The sequence below is a fragment of the Bombus vosnesenskii genome, unplaced genomic scaffold (genome assembly GCF_011952255.1).
Source record: "Bombus vosnesenskii isolate JDL3184/JDL3185 unplaced genomic scaffold, Bvos_JDL3184-5_v1.1 scf7180000016261, whole genome shotgun sequence".
NCBI lineage: Eukaryota > Metazoa > Arthropoda > Insecta > Hymenoptera > Apidae > Bombus > Bombus vosnesenskii.
Window position 1 is genome coordinate 1,840,632 of NW_022884330.1, and position 23,344 is coordinate 1,863,975.

Sequence of the window (23,344 nt, forward strand, 5' to 3'; positions counted from 1 at the left end):
ATAATGAATACAAAAGTGCTTTATAAAAATGTATAATGACAAAAATACTTTAATTTCAGCTTAAACTATACTTGTATCCGCGCCAATGTGTAGCGATAAAAGGGAATTATTAAGTTTTGCGATATTTGCCATTCATCTCCTAGTGAAAATGCTCCTTGTCGTGAGTAGCATCATACAACGTTGGCAAGCCTGTTGTAATTGGGTATGTATTTCTATTTCGTCGTCTGCATTAAAGGCCAAGTGACAGCTCGAACTATATTGTTGACATTCGTATGAAAATTACGCTACCGCGTCGTACTCACGAAAAATGTAATTTTATATATTATTAAGATCGAGATATACAAGTGGACTTTCCCTTTTTTTTCATTGATATAAAAACTTTAATTAAACGATATCGGTGAATTGTGTATACATAAGAAGGAAACTCCGAATTAAATGATAATCGGTGTTTGAGGAATATAATTACATTGGGCTAATAGATTTGAAGCGCTTAGCGATTACGATTAAAGTGGTACCTATAAACCCTTCGAGCTGTTCCATATTGATTAGTATCTTTTAGTAGTTCTAACAATGACTGCTTATTGGAAAACTCTGTTCAAGCACCGTCGTAAACGTTGTTCTCAGTAGTACGTTCTCGACAGTGAACGATAAAGTGCGTGCGTAAAAGTGAATCAATCCGTATGGTATTACGCGCAGTTACTACGGCGTCACTTTCTAAAAAGAAAATATTAATTTTTTTATTGATAATCAATTTTTTTAATGGTCTTGATGTATATTGATAAATCCGTGTAAAAAGTAAGTTGCAATTTAATCTTACGAAAAATTATAAAAGCTTGCTCGTATCGTAAGCGCAGCTTCTTTCCTTGAATATTGATGTTTCAATTTTCTACTTCTATCGTTTTTAATAAGTTTCATTTTACACAGCATATTAAACATATACTATATATCAAATTTATTTATACAGTCATTCAAAATTACAGTAAAAATATATTATACACATCTTGCTTGACGAATAACACTCGTTTGCAATCACTTAGAAGTCAAACATAGCGCGCAGAAAATTCACGACAGGGTGAAACCTACGTTTAACGTAAAAGGTAATATTTCGAACAACGGTATATGGTGTTTCACTTGTATGCAGTTATTTCCGATTGTTTTCTTTATTCATGAACAGCATTATCGAGGAAATTTCTTAAATCGTTTTTCATCCGTGACTAAACATAACGTTATAAGGAAAAACTAAAATCGCCTGTTCAATCCTAATTTTCTAATTTCGAACGTAAAATGGATAGCGTAGTGTATTAACTATCCCTGACATTTTCGGCTCTATTTATAGCGTTGCCATTAAGGGTGTCCATGGTGTTTTTGCATCCGATTTCACGCCCCTCTCGTGACATAGGAAAATAGAAACTGACGATCGTTTCCGCGAATTAGGATTATCGTTGGTGACTGGTTCAGCGATTGATCTGTTCGGTATTTCATTAAAGATTCGAGGTCCAGTGAGGGAGAATCGATCAGTGGTCCCGGGTGTATGTGGTAACGGAAACAACGCGATCGATTCGAATCGGTGAAATTGTAAAAACGTGGTGAAACGAACAAAGAGAAAGACGGTTTCGGAATGACCTGTGGCGGTGGCAAGATCTCGTTAGAAATATCGGGTGGGGAGGAGGAGGCATGGAAGCTGAAGCTGGTCGGCAGTCTCACCATCAGGGGCTGCAGCTTACCCTGCCATCCCCGGGAATCCCCGGACTAGACGTTGTCAGGGCCTTGCATCAGGTTTGAATGTTTGAATCACAAATTTAATTAATGCACCACGATTAACTTTGTTACAATTAATCACAATAATTGAACTTGTGTTCATCCCGTTTGTTTTATTCTTTCCTATCTTGGCATAAAATAATCTTGTCAAAGAATTTTAATTAAATAATACAAATTTCAAACTCGTTATTATACATATATATATGTATACGTATGCGTGTGTATGTGTATGTGTGTTATATTTAGAAAATAGATTTCAAATTGAAAATAAAATTAAAAATAAAATTAAAAAAAATACTTCTGTTAAAGTTTGATATGCTATTCTATTTATTTTTTTTATATAGTAAGGTGTATATATTTAAACAAAAAGGCACAGAGTATAATTTATGTACTTGCTTTGAACTTTTGTTTGCAACTTTGTAAAATATTACGTACCAACATATGTAGGTAGATACAAAAAGCCAGTTTTTGTCAAGTTACTACCTGTTTGTTACTAGTTGTTCGTCTGTTAAAGAATAAGTTTAATTTTGAAGAAATCGCTCCTTTGTTATACCTACGTGTGTCAGTATGCCTGACTTATTATTAATGCGCGTGTATGTGTGTGATTGGTCAGATGACACGATGCTTGCTAAAAGGGCATCAGATCACTGTATACACCCTTACCTGAGCCATCGATTTCATAATACACCGATGCTGTTCGCTCTCTTTCGATCTTTTTACCTCTGTGATCCTTTGACCTTAGTGTATGATATGTTTCTTCTGTGTACGATTCATGGTACATCAGATGAAGGGGTATATGTTAATAAACATAAGAAAAATTCAGGATATCATAATAAATATTTTGATTTTATCGAGATTATTATTTGTATTCTAACTATTTTCTAATTATTGCAGTTATTTGTAAAACTGATATTTTTATTCGCGTATTTAAATCCATACCGTGAGATTTTTATTCAGCGTAATATGGAAACGCGATTCGTCTTGTTTCTAATCTTCGTTGCAGCGGAAAATCAAACCGCACTTCCTACCGTGCATTGCCAGCGCTCAATTATTAAGCTATCTTAAGCTAAATTACATTAAACCACTTAATAAAACGACCATCTATTCAAACCAACGAAATTTAGGCACATTCAAGCATTTTAGTATAGATGCAAGCTTTCGCCAAGATTTTTATCCCATCGAGATGGTAGATCCATTTCGTCTTCCGAGATTTCATTCGTCTTAGAAAGTACGCGATTCGTCTCGGAACAGCGTTATTAACTTTGTAATCATAGGCATTATTGCCGATTCACAGACTTATCACACGGATTTCCCATGTTCTAATCATTTTCTGAATTTCCATCTCGAACACGACTAATCAGAACTCTCGGATAATTTAATCGCGCAACTGCTCGATAAATAAAAAAAAAAAAAAAAAATCATCGATCACTCTGTAATTTCAATAGGCAACTCTCGATAGTATACAATAATAGTGTATGATGTGAATATTTTCGTTAAGAATATACCAAGACCTGATCATTAAATGTACACGGCGAATGAAATCGAAAGGGTAATAAAGTTGATCATGTGTGCAATTCTCTTCAAACATTCATCCATCGTCTCAATTACAATAATTCCCGATAGCGCCTTGGTTGGTAACGGTGACCCATAATAATCGCAGCTATTTTGCGAACGTTCCAACTGAAACCTACTGTTATCGTCCACGGTAATCATAGACGCAGAGTGTTTGTTAAGAAAACGATGTTATAATTAGGCAAGGTTAATTTTCTTTGATACACTGTTTAGAAATTGGAAATTGGAAAGGAGCAAATTGGAAATTTCTTGTCGTATTCGTAGGGTTATACGTTCTTACGCAGAATACTTAGAATTATAGCTTAAAAATGTTCTAATGTTAGTTTCCCAATATATTTGCATTGAATTTACGTGACGAAACGTTTACTATAAAATCACATTTGTCCCCTCGTTCTTTCGATCGAGAATCTTTTATCCTTTTATCGTCAGGAAAGTTTCTAAATTAGAAGAAAATAACCGATAACTGGGACATACAAAATTCGGGGATCGTACCAGAGTTAATCTTGCATTCGAATCTCCTTGAACTTGATCCTCCTTGTCGTTAGACTGCGGATTTTTACGCAAATTCGTACAATTAAATTTTTCAGAGTATAATTTAAGAAAGTGGAGCTTCGGTAGGAAATTGTTTTACCTAGCGAATATTACGAAGAGCGCTGTACTTCCGAGTTTTCTATAAGCGCACAAAAATCCGCTCTCTACTTATCATTTGTGTTTTGAGTGCGAAGAATCGTTTTAAAAATTCTTTTCAGAAACAAGCGTTATACGCTTGACGGATAAAAGTGATTTTTCGATATGCATGCTTTCAGACTGTGATATCGCTGCGCTCCGCGCTGGATTCTTCGCGGGAAGAGCTTCGCCGTCTTAAGCAGAGCGTTGGTGATTTTTCTGGCGAGAGCTACGTTGACGTCGTCGAGAGGCTCGCTCTTGAGAATCACGTCCTTAGGCGAAAGATTCTAAGCAGGAATAGTGAGTTTTCTAGTGATGCTGCCACAAGCCCGCCGCCCCAGGCCCGTCTTTTTTCACTCGCAGTAGAAGACGTCAAAGAGTGAGTCTTGAAATGCGTCTCTGTGAGCAATTAAGAGATCGTCCGTGGATTTCGTTTCTCTTTGTCACGCGCCATCGTCTTCTTCTACTTTCGCGTTTCACGATCATCGTGATCATCTAGCGCGGACCGGCGAGACTCGTTTTATTGATTTTATTTACGAATAACATTAACGCGGAGAAACGAATTGCAATAACGTGAAAACGTTGACTGCCGCGCGAATTTTACGCGCTTTGTTCGCTCGGTAATATATATAATAGGCGGAAAAGTTTCACGCGCTTGATTTATGCAAAATATTACGTTCCGATGAAAATTGATAATCGTCGAATAGCACACTTTCCGTTCTACTATTTTATCTAGTCATTTGTATTAAAAATTTCTCGGTCGATGTGACGTGATTTATTTTAATCGTAGTAAATGTAGTAAAAAAAAAAAAAAAAAAAGAAAAAGGAGGAAATAAAGCAACAACGTAGTGGCTGTCAACGTGTTAACGTATAGAAACTACTGGAAAAGTGTTTTCCATTTATTTATTCATCGTTTATTTCACGATATTTCAGCAAAAAATTCACGTGGATAATGCGCGATCGAGAACTCAGTAAATGTTTACTGTTTATGCTAATGTATCGATAACGAATGAAAAGCGATTCTGAGAATGCACGTAGAGATTTGACACGAATGGTAGTACGTGGAGATTATATTGCACATTTGCAAAATTGTGTGCCATGCGTGTGAGATCTTTAAAAGTGCAGTATGACCGATAAGCAAGGGAGTTCTATGTAAATCTTTGATCAGTTAAAAGAGTCGTGCGAGAGTTTCGACAGTTGTTGCTGCTCTTTCGTCGTTAAATATATGTTTCTTTTTCTTATTATTCGTACATTTCAAGTCTACTTAACATTTCCACGATAAGGTCACTTTATTTCTGTCTAAAATAGTATAACCCATTCAGCTCAAAGCAAAGTTAATGTTATTATGTAGATTAACGATCTAAATATTCAGGATAATAGCGGAAGATATTCGCGTAATTCGCCGGTCAGAAGCGTGAATCGCCAAATGAAGCTTCTCCGTAGCGTTAGTGTTAATTAAAAGGAACGCGTTCCATTCTCGATGCACCTATTAATAACCACGTGTAGCGTGCATACGCGGCTGGTTTCTCGCTGTCATTCTTACCCTGTAAACGGTGTCAGTCTGTCAGAGCAAGCAGGCGTACTCATGGACGCGTCCAGGGACAAAGTCGACACGCAGGACATGGCAGAGGCACCTAAGCCGGTCATCGAGCCTCGTGCCGATAGCAACACCAGTGGTAACGGCGAGATTCCCGATCTGCAGTCTCGTACAGTCGAGAAAGTGCCTAACAGTCATGTAGAATCCTCGTCCAAATCGGAATCCAGGAGTCAGACGTCGAAGTGTACGATGTCGAGAGACGCGACTGTTGTTAAATCTCAGGCTGGAATATCTGGTGTCAGTTTGGACGATACGGTGAAGAGCGGGATTTCGAACGACCTGGCTTCCGCCTTGACGAATAGACGATCCAAGGACGTCGAGGCGGAGGATGCGAACGCGGCGCAGGTCGATCACTTGGAGGTGCCAGAGAAGGATCTCGAGGATCTGAGCTTGAAATCTGTTTCCGACGGAGACAATTCGGTGTTCAGCGATAATCCGGACACGCAAGTGTTGCAGCAACATCAACGCCAGAATCAATTGGCCGACCAGCCGAAGCCGAACGATCAATCCGAGAACGAGTCCGAGGAGTTGGACGATATCGAGCTGATATTCACCACGGACGAAACTTGTCGCGATCTTGGTCTTCAGGAAGATCTGGTCTCCATAACCGAGACCGAAACTTGGCCACAGTCTGCGCCTACTGGTCAACCGGCGTTGTTGAAGTACGCTAAATCAGCCGAGGGCGAGTCCTTGGTGTGCAACGGTGAGAAGACCAGCTCCGTCGAGGAAGCGGTTTCTTCGCAAAGCTCGAGCATCGATCGCGAGGAAAGCGTGGATAGGTTCGACGAAAGTTCCAGCACCAGGTTGAACAAAATATGGTCTCAGTGCTCGGTGCTGGTCGAAACAGATATCAGCAAGTGTGGAGTTGTCGAAGAACCTGAGCCTGCTACCAGACAAGCGGTCAGAAGGAACACTTTAGCCGCGCCACCTACTGCATACAGGTAACTAGCAGCTTCTTTTTTAGCGTTGCACGATAGCCTATCGATTTTATTTTTTCGGCACTTGCGTTACAGCAATTCCAGGCCTCCGTCGAACGTCTTGAAAAATGTCGTAACAGTTGGAGCGTAAATCTTTATTTAAATTACCTGTTGTTTTTATCGAATATCTATTGGTTTCGTTGAAAGATACACTAAATATCGTGGATATTATTGTTGATCATCGTTGAACGAAGGAAAGGAAAGGGAACCCGACTTTTTCGCTTGAATAGGTGTACCGACATTTTATTTAACATCTCGTAGGGCTCTTCAGTCTGTACTTGATGAAAGACTCTCACGCTAATATATGTATGCGTGTATTCGTTGAAAGTACTTTAATTAGCTGCTTGGTATTTAACAGCCATAAAACGTTTTCACTTACTTCCAACTGCTTTTTTTCGCCTACGGCAATTTGCCACATGCGAAGCTTCCTAACGAATGATGCGTACGCATACACGAAACGACACTTTAAACGTGTTTCCTGTTCGTTAGCGCACACGCGTATTTATGCGATTTAATTACGTCGTCGGTTATAATTATCAATAACTTATCAAACACATCCGTTGGCTTGTCATTTGCTTTACTTTTACATCACCGTTGTTTGTAACTGAAATTGTTTCGTTAGCGCGACAAAGAAATCCTTTATCTCTACTTGCACCATTCATTTCACATATCGTTAATGAAATATCATCGACGATTCTCTCTCGATTGATTTGCTGGGTAGTTCGGTGATTTCAGTTTGTTGTGTCAGAATAGAGCGAGGTATGTGTTGTATCAGAAATTGGCTCTGATTCTGATACAATTATGGACTGAAAATTAGATCAGAAGCCACAGTCGATGGTCTAGGCTCTAATAGTATTCGGGTGTCAACGACGAGCTACTAATAGTTCGAAATTGCACGTAATTTAATATGAAATTTTGTCACAGCAAATTTAACGCTCAACATCTTGCAACCACCTTAACAGAAGACGCTTCGACATGTCGAACGAATCATATGGTTAATCGTCTATACTTACATTCTAGATTTCTAGAAAAAGTCATATATTATAAATTTATAAATTTTGCAACAGTAATAATGTTACTTCTTAACAGTACGTACAACTTCCCTTAAAATGTAAAGTAAGAAGACACGAGGAATTTGAAATATTTAATAAATAATAAAGTATGCTCGATGCAACGTTTTAACTAAGAAGCGTGCCGTCGCAATTGCGCGATTCTTGGAAGAGTGGAGAAATGGCGAAAATGCCAAGTACGTTAAACAATTTACCGTATAGTTTTATACCTTTTTTCAGACCGATCATTCATCGTGAAGCTTTAGCGGGTAGTCGACGAAAGAGCGCGGCACCATTGAGACCGGTGATGGACAGAATCAGCGGAGCAAGACGAGAGTCTGGTGCCCAAACTGACATTTCTGCGCTTCCAGCCCACTGGCGTTCCGAGAGTTATCTCGCGCACAAAGTGGCCCATACGTTCACCACGTTGCCCAGCAAGTTCGCTCTGCCTACCGGGGTGCCTGGAAGACTTCGATTGTCCGACAAAACCCGGGAAGCTAGAAGAGTAATGCTATCGGACATCAGCTTCACTAGCATGGTGCCAGAGTTGTCCAGAAGCGCCGATCATCTCTGCCACGACCCACACGCACAGGTAGGATCCGAATTCGGATCAGAATCTTCCTAATCCGTAATATAAAGATTCGATCCTTCTGTGTCAAAGGACAAATCTTGTAGTTTTTGATTTGGAAAGTACGATAAATACATTATGTTAGGAGTTTATAGTTTGCAGTATGTTGATGTTGGGTGATAGTATGTCGCGACTGCAGCATGGATTTCATCTACGAATCATTGGTTTTCGTGCAATGTGGTGTTTCACATTTTTGAAGTTTCGACAATTTCAGAGAGAAAGCGAGAGGAACATCGCGTAACATTGGTTTGCGCTCGTGTGAGAAGGAACGATGCACATTTATGGAGTTAATCGTTTAAGAATCGAAACCAGACCTGCTGCTGCAGTGTAAGCTGGACTTATAGCGAACATTTGTGATACAAACTAGATTTGTTTATCAAGTAGTAGAAACATTTCTGAATCATTGGAGGACTCGTAGGATCGTACACGCGATAGAGAAGTGGAAGGGCAGCGAGTGCGAATCGCGTCATTCTAGCGTCAATAGAGTGTAATCAGGATCTCAATTTTTATGATGCCCAGATCAGAATACGAATAATTATCGGTCGTAATATCCCAACTTTCTGCTCTTTGTCTTCGTTCGCAATATTTACGTACGATGCTGCGATGGAATGTTTGAGCAGTCTTCCTGTCACATTTAGGTCTTAATCGTCAGCATTGTTTTTGTAACAAACATTATTTTTGCACGTTGATAATACTATATTTATAAAATCCTGTATGTGTGTTGTTTAAACGCTTGTTTGATAACCAATATATTTTATAGAGATGTACTTTGTCATATTTGTTTAACGTTACGTTATATTTCAGATGCCAATGAATTAATTCTGTATACTTAGCTGATAATGGACAATAAAAATATATTTTGTTGGTGTCTAATATTTTTTTATTTATCGTAATAACGTAATAAGTAACATTCTCTGCTATCTCGATGAATAGGTCCGATTCCAAGCATCCTACGTGTTTGAAATCACCTCTAAAATGGAATTGCTGCATATTCACTTCGAAGAATCCAAGTAACAACGTTAGAGTAACGCGTTCTTGGTAAAGGACAGCTCTTTGGGAGGCGATTATATTACACGAAATAATAATAGTTAAAACTATCTTTATCCATGCGCGTAGAAATTCAATATCGTAGGTGATGAATGGAAGCAGTAAAGTAGACTATTCTTAAAATGGCGTAACACCGTTTTATCTATGTGTATATATATTCCGTATATATATATATATACAGAAATGATTGGCGCGTGGGAGAAGGTCGAACGAATAAAGCTAATGCGATTCACTTTGACGTTCGTTTCAATTCCGCCTCTCCGTCAACTTGGATGACTAATTGCTTGCCTCGTTTTGTTTTATTCCGATACTGTAGGTTCTGAATGTTTACTGTATTATTCGATTATACTCCTTTCCGCTGCGCTGCGGTGCAAGGGAACCTACGATCTTAAATATCTCACTGAAACGCGAATAACGAATCGCTTATCTCTTTTACAATCGCTCTTCTGTCATTTCACTTCCATTTCGTCCTCCAACGGTAATTTAAAACATGGAAAATCGGCTGCTTACGAAAATTAAACAACGCCGCAGCTTGTTCTTGCATTCGTAGTCTAATAAATATGGCAAATACGAAATAAAAAAGGATTAGCGTACACAATTACTTTTCTATTATTTTGTAATTTTGTATTTCCAATTACGTGCGTTATTCTAAAAATTGACTCGTTCTACTCGAACACATTTCGGTAGATCGACCGGATAATCAATCGGTTTTACTATCGCGGAATGATCAACAATGACTCATATCGTTCCTTTTGTTCAGACTTGTTTCAGTTCTCGCGGCTGTGGCCTTCGAACACCGGACGTGCATCGCCGCGAATCGCTCGGCTCTCCTGCGGGATTTTGGCCTCGTTGCAACCCCAGCACAGGACTTCCGAGTCCGTGCGATTGCCGCCTCTCCACCGACTTTTACTCCTCTCGATATCGTGGCTCTTTGTCTTCGATCCCGTCGCCTGGATTGGAGGTTGTCGGTGGCCCGTCTCGAAGACACTCGTGGAGAGCAACCGCGACGTCCTTCGATACCTGGAGAGTTCCGGCGGCCACTTCTACCCCCAGACCAACCTGGTCCTCTATGCCCTCTTCGCCTACACACGTGCACCCTCCTGCGACGTCCTCGAAAGCTTCTAAGAGCGTTCCAAAGAGGACGCGATCGAAGGTCACTTTCCAAGGTTTGTCTTTCTATCGCACTAACTTATTTTAAAATTTTATTTTAAAATCATAGTTTACAGTTTGTCTACTTGTCACGATACATCTTAATTGTGCGTGTGCAATTTGAAACGACGCCTGTAGAGTTAATTTCAATCGAGATAAACTGTCGCAAATGGGCATGTAGTTTACTATTTACTCGCAGAAGCCAGTTGCGGTTAATTGAATCTCAGGCTCAGCCACTTCAAATTAACCTTCTATCGCGTTCAGAAACCTTACGATCGGCTGGAACCGTATCGCAGGTTCGCGTTTCCGTGCAACGTTATAAGACGAGTCACTCGATCGTAACCGATCTACATTACGTGGCTGTATTTTAACATCGTTTCGATATTTTGCACCTATATTCGCAACCTTCCGTTCCTGCAAAATAAAACAATCCATAAAAGGACTTTTCGCTTTTCGACTTTTCGCAAACGCTCTGATCAATATGTCGAATATTTGAAAATTCCAAAGGCAGCTAGTTGTTTGTATATTGTTTCAGGAATGAGATTTCTTAATTCTTTCGGGATCGAATTCTTTCAGACCTCGAGACAGATTTGTTCTTGCCAATTATTAACCATAGAAACTATACAAACGTATCCTTTCCTATGTTTTCGTAGAGCAGACACAAAGTACTAGAACTTGCGGGCAATTTTCCCGCAAACCAAATACGTTTACTTAGTTGATAATCTGTAAAGTTTCAACCCGTACTTCCTTTATTCGCACAAGCTGAAAACGTACCTTCGCTTTCTTTTGTGTCGCTCATTTCGCTGTAAACCGTCCTCGATAATTATAAGTGGGTGAAACCCAGTCAACCTGCAACTTGTCGCGTTCTTTCTATTTTACCATTGAACCTGTGCTTTGACGAAACCTTTTTTAATTACTCTGTTGCGACGCGCGTATAACGATAAAGATAATAAAAACGCGAAGCCCGTCGACCTCGACAAAAATAAAACACCGCCCAAGGTTTCGTTGCACCACTTTTCCCCCAAACTTATTCGTATTGTCCGATAATGCTGGCCGATGGCGTCGATAAATAATAAATAAATGACGAGTTCTTCCAAACGATCCACTAAAGTAACATCGTTTGGCCAGACACCCGTTATAAACGGTGTATCGTCATAACAGTAAAGCGACTTCTGTCAGGACGCTGTTTGTTCGCAGAATGCCCGATGACGCGAGGCAGTCTGCCAAATCTGCGCTCGGATTTGGTGACCGGCGATAACAGCGGCGATTCGACCGAATCGTTGATCGACGAGGCTGAGGATTATTTACGACGGAGCATCGACTCGATGCTGACGATCTCCAGTAGCGGCGTCAGTTCCGACTATTGGAGCCGACAGACAGCCAGGCGGAGACGTACGCGGCGATACTCCGAGCCTGATCTAATCCGTGATTGGCATCCCCCGCAGGATGCTAGACCGTACCTGCCAAAGGTGAATTTCACCAGCGTGTCTCGCGTGTGCCTCGACGTATCCGGCTTCGCTGACAATTGATTAGAACGTGGCACGATAACGTGTCATTTGGAACGGTGGAAAACACTCCGGCGCGATTAAACCGTTATAATTGTAAAATAAGCGAAGTTACGAAGGAGAGTTATTACATACAGTTCGTACGATCGCCCGTCAATTCGCTTAATCGATGAATTACCGTACGTACGAGAGATGGTCAGATGCTTGAAAGTTTCGCTCTTTTTAATCCTGGTGAATGGTTATCGGTGTTAAACTCGTCGATGATAGACGAAACTTAATCGAACGTCGAGCGTCTCTTAACGATCCGTTAAAATCGTTACCACATGGAATTAAAATCGTATACTTTACGGTAGATCACTTGCTGATCTTGGTTTACGATCTACGGTGTTTATTCCGACAGATACCAAGAGATCTCAAGCTGGATCATCTCGTGAAGGTTATATCGCCGGAGGGTAAAGTTCTTCAAGGACGAGTGAGATACGTCGGACCTGTGCCAAGTCGAGAGGAAACTCACGTGGGTGTGGAGTTACCCTATTTGAATGGCTCCTCCGACGGCACTTTTCACGGCAGAAGATTCTTCGATTGGTAAGTTATCATGTGTACGTTATATCAGATATATTTTCTTGTCGCTGGAGATTATTATGAATTATCATTCGTAGCGTAATTAGCTAGTCAACTGTTAAAGATTTCGTTAGTATCCATTTTGGAGGATAGTCCATCGCGTATTCGCATGAGCTGCAACGATCATGTCGTTACACATTACGGTTCGTGCGTTATGTCAGACAGTTCTATGAAACGAGCTTCGTTGCTTCGCTGAAACAATAACGAGGCCTTTTATCGAACGAACGTCGGTCGCGTTTTCGCAGTTAGCAGTTGCCCATTAACACAACGTCACAATCGCGACTCTGCATTGTTACCGCAGTGAAAATAGTGTTAACGAGACGCTTAGCAAACGCCACACGGATATCGGATCATGAGAGTAAAGCGATATCGACGCTAAACACGATGTATTTTTATTTAAGGGAAACAGTAGTCGCTTTATACGCCATAGTGCGAGATAAAAGTCGTACAAAATGAATTCTACACGATCGAAATTACCTTCTATATCTTCCTTTAGTCCTTACCTACCTTCTTTATCGTTAACAAAAATGTATTCACGTTCTTACGTATTTTTCTCGGTCGAGTTCTTAGTCGAAATGTGCCGCTTAGCATTTTTAGAATTTTTCAAGATACATCAAATCCCCCCGCCTCCTCGTGTTTCTTATCCTCTAACCCCACAAGCTACGACTTACGTTCGAGAATTTTGGGCCGAAAACGTAAACAAGCTGCTATACAGGGTGGTTTGTAACTGGTGGTACAAACGGAAAGGGGATTCTACGCGAAAAAAGAAGTCGAAAATGTAGAATAAAAATTAAACAATTTTTTAAATTAAAAAAATAACGTCAATCGAGACAGCGATCTACAGTGAGATCCGTTGTAACGCGACAAAGCGCGGGCGTACCGAGCGAAAAGTCGATTTTCTCGAAAACAAAGCCTCGAACGAAAAATTGTTATTCTATATTTTCGACTTCTTTTTTCACGTAGAATCACCCCCTTTCCGCTTGTACCACCAGTTACCAACCACCCTGTATATTATATTTGGCCCGATCATCGTACTACAGGTTACGCCCGTAATATTTACGTTTGGTGCGATCATCTACTACGAGCTACGCGCATAATATTTACGTTTGGCCCGATCGTCGTACTACGGGTTATGCCCGTAATATTTACGTTTGCTGCGATCATCTACTACGAGCTACGCGCATAATATTTACGTTTGGCCCGATCGTCGTACTACGTACTACGTGCCCGTAGTTGTAGGTCAAGGGATTAAGCGAAGTTACGCGCTTTTGCGAAGCAACAGCAAAATATTTCAGACGCTTAGAACGTTCGTTTTTAAGAACTTGGATGTTCCGTTTTCTCCCTTCAAAAACTATAGTTTCCTTCGTCTTCGGAATGACCCTTAACAGATTTCAACTAAGAAGGGCAGCGTAAGATTGAAAGAAGGAAAGATGAAACGACCGCTCGAACGTTCGTTGGATATTGGCCTGGAACCATCCGACAATGTAATTCGCCAACATCTTCCGAGCCAAGAGAAAAGATAGCGATCGAGGCAAAGGATACTTGAAAAGGCGTTATCTACTCTTGGCGAAACAACCTCGAATTCCAGTAGCGGTATAAAGCAAGGTATATTCGATGGTCGAGTAGATTGCTCGAGTTTCTGCAGTTAGAGGATAATAGTGATCATTTTGCTGCGCGCACGAGCTTTCGTGATACATTCGTTTACCTGTATTTACGAGGGTCGGCCTGCCGCGTCTTGGCAATGGGCGCTCCTCCCTTTCGACGACGACGTGGCCGAAACAGAAGGTTCTGCGTTACGACTTCTTCGGTTTGGCCCTTAATTAAATCGGCGCCACAAGCAGCAGCCGCCTTTCCCGAATCGGCCGGCGACGTATTTAATTTCGTAATTGCATCGTGTGTTCGAGATAATAGGCCGAACGTGGAACGAGCTGCGTGACAAAAGCAATTCCGCTCGCGATAAACTTTCTCTCTCTCTCTCTTTCTCTCTTATTGCTCGTAGTTTCTCTCGTTTGTACGAGTTTCGCGTACGTGCACCTGAGAGCACGAGTATTCACGTGCAGAGTGACGTAAACGTGGACTTACTGCTTTCTCTCTCTTTCTCGTAGAAGAATGCAAAGCTCGCCCTATGAACGCCGCGCGCTCGATAATACTATGCCATTTTTAATAATCATTGTTCGTTCGCGTAAAAGAACCGGTAATTCGCTCACTTCCGCCGGATAACGAGCAGAGTCTCCAGCAAGTCGGCTTAACATTTTTATAAAATACCCTCTTTGTTGCAGCAGGAAAAAGGCTTTGCTCGTTGCTTCGAGCGCGTCTAAATTCTGCCGGTGTATAGCTTACTTGCCGGCTCACGGAATACTTTTCACCGGCTTTCGAATCTTACAACTTCTAAATTATAGACAATCGCGAACGATTGCGACGAGAGAGGGTAGAATGGTAATGCTGAACGCTGAAATGCTCAAATGGTAACGCTAATGGCAATGCTCGAGTCATTGCAGCCAGCTGGCAGAAAAATAGTTCATCTGCGTGCGTATCGAATAAGAAAGCGGAATTTCCGTTGAAACTGAAGGTACGACGGTTTGTATTGGGTCGTCCGAATAGTCGCTTTCGTTTCACAAGGAAATAATAGATGCGCGATCGTTTCATCGAATTGCGTGCTTTCGTCTCAATTATTTCGGACACAGGCGAAATCGACGTTTGGTTCTTAGACGCTGAAACTCCTCTTTCTCAAAACTATCCTCTTAAACGAATACGCCTATTTGAATCAACGCGGCAGAATAATAGTCGAAGATTCTTATGTATCACGACGTTGAAATCGCGTTAAAATCGACGGTTAACAAGTTCGCCTTTAAATGCAATTAATCGTTTGTCTGAATCTGGGTCGACTGTGCTCGAAAGCAGCGGATCTTCCAATATCTACGAACGGTTTACTGGCCGCCATAAAACTTACCGATACCCGAACGTCCATACATCGAATGCATGCTTCGTGCTTTTAAAAGTTAGCCGAGCAACAAGAAGCGTAACGTCTTGAAAAATGCAGGGCGTTTAAAAGTTAAGAAAGTGTATAGCGTGTTAAGGAAACTGCATAATGTATCATTTCGCCACTCGATCGCACCACGAGACCGACTTGCCTGATAGATAGAACCGCACGTATCATTCGAAGGAAACGCGACGATAGTCTAATCGATCGAACGTGCGTAATCCGTCTTACTCTCAAGTCGTCTGATCTACATTCGTAGATTCGACTTACGCTATCAGGCAGGCAGCGAAGAAAGTTTAGCAAAATTTTTGGTCAAACTATCGGGCAAGAGTTCGTGCAACTACAGCTTTGTACCTGGCGCATAGAGTTGAATGTTTGAGGAATTTATCGCTGACTGGTAGGTAATCGCTATTCTTGGTTCGCCAACTGAGAACGTTTTACGCCTTGCCGGTTTGAACACGTGAACCGACGTTTAAACGTAATGCCACTTTTGCTGCAAGTGTTTCGCCGATCGACAACACAATGAATAAGTAATGCAGACTCTCCGCCGTGTCGTGGCCGTAGATCGTCGAGATCCGACCAGCACGTTCCGAGCTTCTACGTACGTACAGCGATATATGCGCCTCTGTATCGACTATACGCTTTATATTTAAACTAGAAACGTCTAGCGAAAATGCTACGTTATTTTTACGCTTTCCACGGCTGGTTCTTCTCTGTGATGCGTTTTAATCGATATCGATCCGACCGAGAGGAAATGCTTATTGAACGTACAGAGGTATTTTGGTATTTTCGACGATGATAGTACGACTTTGGAATCCTACCGGATCTTTTCTCTGATCTTCTTACATTCGTTAGAATTTCCAGAGTCGCGCGAATCATTGCCCTGATAAAGATTGGCAAGAAAATCGCGAAAGATATCGAGCGATTCGAAACGATATAGTTATTAATTACAAATGGACTGTGCGTGTTTGCACATTTGTGGGAAATTTGGTAAGAATTTTAGGAAATTAGTAAGATCGATATACGTAGGTACGTGATACGCAAAAATATACAAATATACAGGCTGGTTGGTAACTGGTGGTACAAGCGGAAAGGGGATGATTCTACGCGAAAAAAGAAGTCGAAAATATAGAATAAAAATTCTTTTTTTAATTTTTTTTTAATTTTTTAATTTAATTTAGAACGGGTGGAAGAAGCTTCTGTTCAGCTCGCGTTTCCCTAATCGTATCGGTATAAATATGGATTTGTGTAAAAGTTCGCGTCTTACGAAAGCGCCTTAAGTACTTGAGCTTCTAATTAAGTTCGATCGATATCCAGATTGGAAAGACATCGAAATCTGAGATTTTAATCGACGTATGCTTCGCGTATCATACGAGAAACGTTTATCCCTGTTCTTATTCCGAGACTATAAAAAGAGTGGGTACGTGAAATGTACTATTTTATACGATCGATCGGTATTTTTATAAATTCTCATAGCTGGACTGCTTCTGCGTGCGTTACATCCGATATACCTTAACGAAAATGTAAAATACGCTGGCAGACTGTGTTACCAAATGAATAATTATTACGATGCAAGGCTAATCGACCTAATTTTTACCATAATGCGGTATCAATTTAGGATCGACTGTGTTAAATGTATCCGGTCGAGATAAGAGTTCGCGCAATTTCACCTAAAAGATTAAGAAATAATTAGACCCACGGGTATACCGTCGTTGCTTTCATAACTACGTTTTAGCAGGGTACTTACATATTATACTTTGAGCGTTATAAAACATCGTGCAACGTGTTCGTTCCTCTTACTATAGTATATTATTCGCGTGATATGCAGATTCAACTTTTTTTTTTTTTTCGAATTCTTCGCCTATAATTATTTAACGGCGAACAGATAGTCGCAGTGATGTAACCCGATTCGCAGTTGCAGTTTCTTACAATGTGGTGTTTTGCGTTTCTTACTATTATACTGCCGATATTTATGCAGATTCGTTTCTTTTCTTGCGATTCCGATTTAAGGGAAGAGATTCAAGGAGGCATTTGTTTCACTTACACGTACACGTCCATTACATCCACACGTGTTGTATCCATTTTTATAGCTTCAAATACGAAGTAGCTACAGTTGCACGAACATTCACGGTTACTATAAAATATAATATAGTAGTTACGATAAAATACTCGATATATTTCTAGAAACGATGAAGACGCCTTACATAAAAACGGGATTCTGGTATAACAATTTCTCTATCGTTAGATTGCAAATGAAACTAAAATCCTGTATTATTTATCCATTTTTATAGCTTCAAATACAAAGTAGCTACAGTTGCACGAACATTCACGGTTACTATAAAATATAATATAATAATTACGATAAAATACTCGACATATTTTTAGAAACGATGAAGACGCCTTACATAAAAACGGGATTCTGGTATAACAATTTCTCTGTCGTTAGATTGCAAATGAAACTAAAATCCTGTATTATTTATCCCTTTTTATAGCTTCAAATACAAAGTAGCCACAGTTGCACGAACATTCACGGTTACTATAAAATATAATATAGTAGTTACGATAAAATACTCGACATATTTCTGGAAACGATGAAAACGCCTTACATAAAAATGGGATTCTGGTATAACAATTTCTCTGTCGTTAGATTGCAAATGAAACTAAAATCCTGTATTATTTATCCATTTTTATAGCTTCAAATACAAAGTAGCTACAATTGCACGAACATTCACGGTTACTATAAAATATAATATAATAATTACGATAAAATACTCGACATATTTCTGGAAACGATGAAAACGCCTTACATAAAAACGGGATTCCGGTATAACAATTTCTCTATCGTTAGATTGCAAATTGAACTAAAAACTTGTATTATTTATTCATCTTATTTATTATTGTTTATTTATTATTTATTCGTCCGCGATCCTGCGGCGCTGGTTTCCATTTTCATTTACGATGACTTGTCTCTTATCTTACGTACTGTTTTCACCACAAAACCCATCTTCCTACCCGTGTAACCTGCCTAAACTGGAATTCAACTGAAACAGAAGTAAACTCGACGTAAATCTCATCTTGAACTTAAACAAATCAAACGTGAAGATATCTCAGACCTCTTCTTCTTGCCACGGCACATCCTAATATGCAGTTTCATAGCGCGTGCCTTCGCTGTTCACAACTAAGGTCATAGTTTCCAATGAATTAATACGTCCAGAGCTGTCACGATCGAATAGCCAAAAACTTACGCTAAATTATAATGTTTGCAAGCGATATTAGTTGCGGGGAACGAACGTGAGTCGCGAAAACGAGATATTTCACCATTGTTCGTCTATAAATCGTATCAAATAAGAGATATTTTGGCAGAAAGATAAAGATATCCGAGCTGGTAGTATATAGCTAGCGATAAAAGAAGGACGATAAAACGCAACATAGAGATAGCCGGCGAAAAAGTGAAACGAATGGCAGAACACGGATGAAACGTTGTTGGCTTTACGCGGTTGGTCGATAGCCATTCCTGTCACATACGTTATCGTGAGAAACGTCGGTCTGCGGGGAGCCTTGGAAAATCGCTACAACTTTGGCTCGAGATGGTCGCGTGACGATCGTCGACCCTGAAAGCGCACCTCCTCCGATTTTGATCTCGAGAACGTACCTACCACCTATGCGTTGCTTCGAGTCTCGTCGTGTAAATCGAATCGTGGAAATGCGGTCGAAGGGAAATTCCTCTCGTAGCTCTGCGCCGTCGATAGGATTCGAACAATTCGAGAGAGGAATTCTTTGAAATTTATCGCTCCGAGTTTTCCGCGCTTTTGTAGAAACGAGGAGGAATATTTTTACGGCAATATTTCACTCCGTTAGCGTTTACATAGGAAATCTAGCGTTTTCAGTTTTCGATGCCTTGGTAGGAAAATAAGGAGGAACGATCTTTAAACGAATTCGTGTATAGTATTCCTATGGAAGATTTAGTATCTCGCTGTTTCGATGTTTTCGTAGGAGATTTATTGTTTTCGACACCGTTTTTTTAAAAAAAAATGGGGTAGTAGTTCTGAAATAATTCTTCGTACAGCCTTCGCGGAGGAAATTTATTAATGGAAATTTAAAATGGAAGAATAATGCCAAAATGATATTTTCGCATAATCTGATGTACAGCTGCAGCACGCGACCCAGTGAATTACGTTTCTGCAATTTGTCGAAGAAAAGGTGAAACGCCACGTACTTTTCTGTAATTCGCGTAGAAAACAACGTAGTGTAACCTGCCTCGATTGCGTGACTTCTCCTTGTTTCTTCAGATTTATAGAGTGATAAAAATCGAAGTGCACGCTCTCAAAGTTTGAAGTACAAGGAAAATGCAAATGACTTATTGGTTCGTGAAGTCGGCACCGGTTTACGATCCACGTGTTACGTGGCGTTTTCATCCGATTCTTCCGAGAAGGGCGAACCACGCTACGAGAACCGAGCAACATCGATCTTTAACCGGTCGTTAATTCCCTTTCTTCCTTTTGCCCTCTTAACCGTTCTTACGCCTTCCAATAATCCACGATCATCAACATGTACGCCACGATTCGGTTTCTCAGCCTTAACTTCTCCTTCGACTGCCTCTAACGAGAGTAAATATTCCTCGAAGGATAGAATTTTCGGTTAAGTCTTTGAAGAAGCTAAGGATTTTCGTATGTAGGAGGTTGAATGATGAGATTACTAGTAGGTGAAATCGTTAATGTGTTTAAAATTGTCAGTACAATGTCCTAGTCGCGAAACGGTGTGTGTAACGTCGTTTGGTCGCAGTTATAATCCGTTTGCGATCGCGTCCGTTTATTTATAATAGTCGGGGGGAAGTCGGAAGATCCAAATTTGTCTTTGTTTTACGGTTACATGTAGCGGCGACGTTCTTTTGCTCGGAGTTTGTTTATTCTTACGTTATACGTAACCTAACGAACTTTATACTGCGAAGCAAGGAATACTCCTGTCGCGTGATTAATTCTATCGCACTTTGTGATTGCGGATTTTGTCATTAGGTGGTATTGATACTAGAATACAATACTAGAAACTTCAATTTTGCGCGCTTCTGGAACGCTTTTGAAACTTCAGTTTTGTAAGAAACTTTCCGGACAATCTATTGGGTTGGCAACTAAGTGATTGCGGATTTTGTCATTAGATGATATTGACAAAACCCGCAATCAATTAGTTGCCAACCCAATACCAGAACCTTCAATTTTGCGCGCTTCTGAAACGCTTTTGAAACTTCAGTTTTGTAAGAAACTTTCCGGACAATCTATTGGGTTGGCAACTAAATGATTGCGGATTTTGTCATTAGATAGTATTGACAAAACCCGCAATCTCTTAGTTGTCAACCCAATACTAGAACCTTCAATTTTGGCGCTTCTGAAACTATTGGGTTGGCAACTAAGTGATTGCGGATTTTTCAAACCCGACAAAATCAAATTAGTTGCCAACCCAATACCAGAACCTTCAATTTTGCGCGCTTCTGAAACGCTTTTGAAACTTCAGTTTTGTAAGAAACTTTCCGGACAATCTATTGGGTTGGCAACTAAATGATTGCGGATTTTGTCATTAGATAGTATTGACAAAACCCGCAATCTCTTAGTTGTCAACCCAATACTAGAACCTTCAATTTTGGCGCTTCTGAAACTATTGGGTTGGCAACTAAGTGATTGCGGATCTTTTCAATACCACCTAATGACAAAATCCACAATCACTTAGTTGCCAACCCAATAGATTGTTCGAAAGGTTTCTTTCGTTTTATAAGGAAATATAGACGCGCAAGATTTTTGGTTTTGTATTGTTTTATCGAATTACGTATGATCTATTTTGTTGCAGAAGAACAACAAGCTAATATATTATAAAAAATGATCATGTTTCTCTCTTCTGTTCAGTTTCAGCTTCTGTTTCAGCTTTGAAAATAACACAATTTCTGACGTATCGGTACAATCCTTTTTTCGTATTTATCAGTACACTGTAATTATTACATTCCTTTGCCGTCTTTCTTTTTCTTCTTTTTACTCACTGGTTCAACGAAGGTAGTTGACGCATTCATCGAAAAGATTCGAAAGGTTGCTGAGAAAGTTCGTTCCGATTTACATTTCGATTCGATATACGTTTATTGAATTATATAGATGTGATTTCGTTGCACAACCTTTCTGCTCCTTTCGCGCGACTTGAATATTCCATCCTTTCAGAATTTCTCAGGTTTCTCGGCGAGAAATGCTTCGATATAATTTCTTATGTCGTCAAAATTCTTTAAAAATCGGAAGGAACTTTTCGAGCAGCGTTCAACAAGCGTAACATTTTCTTCAAAATCAATTACCATATTTAAAGATATGCTTGAAAAGAATTTCCTCGATGCAGAGCTACTAAGCAAAATTTATTATTTTATTAAATTCCTTAAAAATCCCAATGGTTTCCAATTATTCAAGCATGTAACGTAAAAACACATTCGTAACATTCTGTTTATAGCATTCATTGCTTTTTCCTACTGTTCTATTCAACGGTAGTTAACTGTTGAGAATTGTGGATCTTCGAAGCCGAAATAATGTTATAGGAACGCTATATTGATACCGAGGATTAATATTAAAATAGCAATATATTTATTTCATGGACGATTTCTTCTATATTCATCGATACACACTTGCACGCGTCTCAGCACTTTCTTCTATACCCGACTGTTAACCGACTGACTGTTTACATTCATCTGTTTTCGAGACGCCGCGCACACACATACCTCCACACACTGATGTTTACATACAAGTATCTCTACTACGCGTTTAACCCATCCAACACAGAAAATTACACATATCTCAACATTAACATCTTTCATAGGACACCGTACGAGGTACGTAAGACGCGAATTTGCGTCTCCAGACGCAAATACAACAACGAGGAAAGAACGAAAGAATTGCAGATAAAAAATTCTACCAAATGTCCAAATTGGACAAATTGTGAATGTGAAATTTTAAATAAAAAAGAAAAAAAAGAATTTCCACGCGTTTTCACCGAAACAGAAAATAACCAAAAAATCTAACGTACTAAAATCCTTTTCTACGACAAAATCGTGTTGCAGCGATCCCGGCCGTGCAATCTTCGTCCCCTTCAAGAAAGTGATCCTGGCCTGGTGCACTACTTGACCCGAACCGCCGACCAGCCTCACGACTCCCCGAATTTTGCTGTCTCAGTACACCATGTGAATGGAAGAAGAAAACGACGAAACACGTACGTACGCGCGATCTCTGATTGGTTCAACAAGTACGTGACGCTCCTTTCCGTCGTGATCGTCCACGAAGCTTCACTTAACGTACAAAAGCGGACAAGGGTAAGTTCACGTGAGAAGGAGACGCTTCGAAAGCTTCGCGAAGGGACGTTTGACGGCGGTCGATACGGCCGACGTACGTCGCAAACTCCAAACAACGATCGGAATTCGAATCGTGTATTTCGTCGATTTTAAGCTGATTCGTGCGAAATTCCATCCGAATTCCTTCTTTTCTCCGATCGTGCGAAGTACGTTCGATCGCATCGGCAAACGGACCTGGTTCCCCCGCCGGTACCTTAAGACGGAGAAAGGCGTTTCCATCGATGATCGATGGTCGTTCGCGTTGGCGTAACCACGAAGACACGAGACGAGTTTGCGTTCTTTGAAATTCGAAAACGAAGAGTCGATGGGAACGACAGATAAAATAATAATAAACGACGAATGCCAGCGTGCAACGATCTTCATCGACGCGTGTACTTAGGAGATGTTCTAGATATCTCGTTGTCGATCTCTGCGAACGATTTCCGCCTGAAA

The 23,344-nt window shown here is 40.3% G+C and overlaps 1 protein-coding gene across 12 annotated transcripts; it reads left to right on the forward strand.

Annotated features, from left to right (window-relative positions):
• Positions 1-209: 209 nt before the first annotated feature.
• LOC117241738 lies at positions 210-23,127 on the forward strand. Of its 12 annotated transcripts, none has more exons than XM_033507797.1 (10): positions 216-795; positions 1,038-1,097; positions 1,337-1,776; positions 4,137-4,375; positions 5,557-6,534; positions 7,860-8,211; positions 10,055-10,460; positions 11,641-11,912; positions 12,349-12,533; positions 22,625-23,127. In XM_033507797.1, the coding sequence occupies exons 3-10, from the start codon at positions 1,675-1,677 to the stop codon at positions 22,686-22,688; spliced, it is 2,598 nt and encodes an 865-aa protein (XP_033363688.1). In that variant the 5' UTR covers positions 216-795; positions 1,038-1,097; positions 1,337-1,674; the 3' UTR covers positions 22,689-23,127. The 12 variants fall into 12 exon arrangements, with proteins under 12 accessions (XP_033363693.1, XP_033363688.1, XP_033363685.1 ...); XM_033507794.1 differs by having other exon boundaries at positions 1,488-1,776; positions 22,625-22,688; XM_033507796.1 differs by having other exon boundaries at positions 229-309; positions 22,625-22,688.
• Positions 23,128-23,344: the final 217 nt, after the last annotated feature.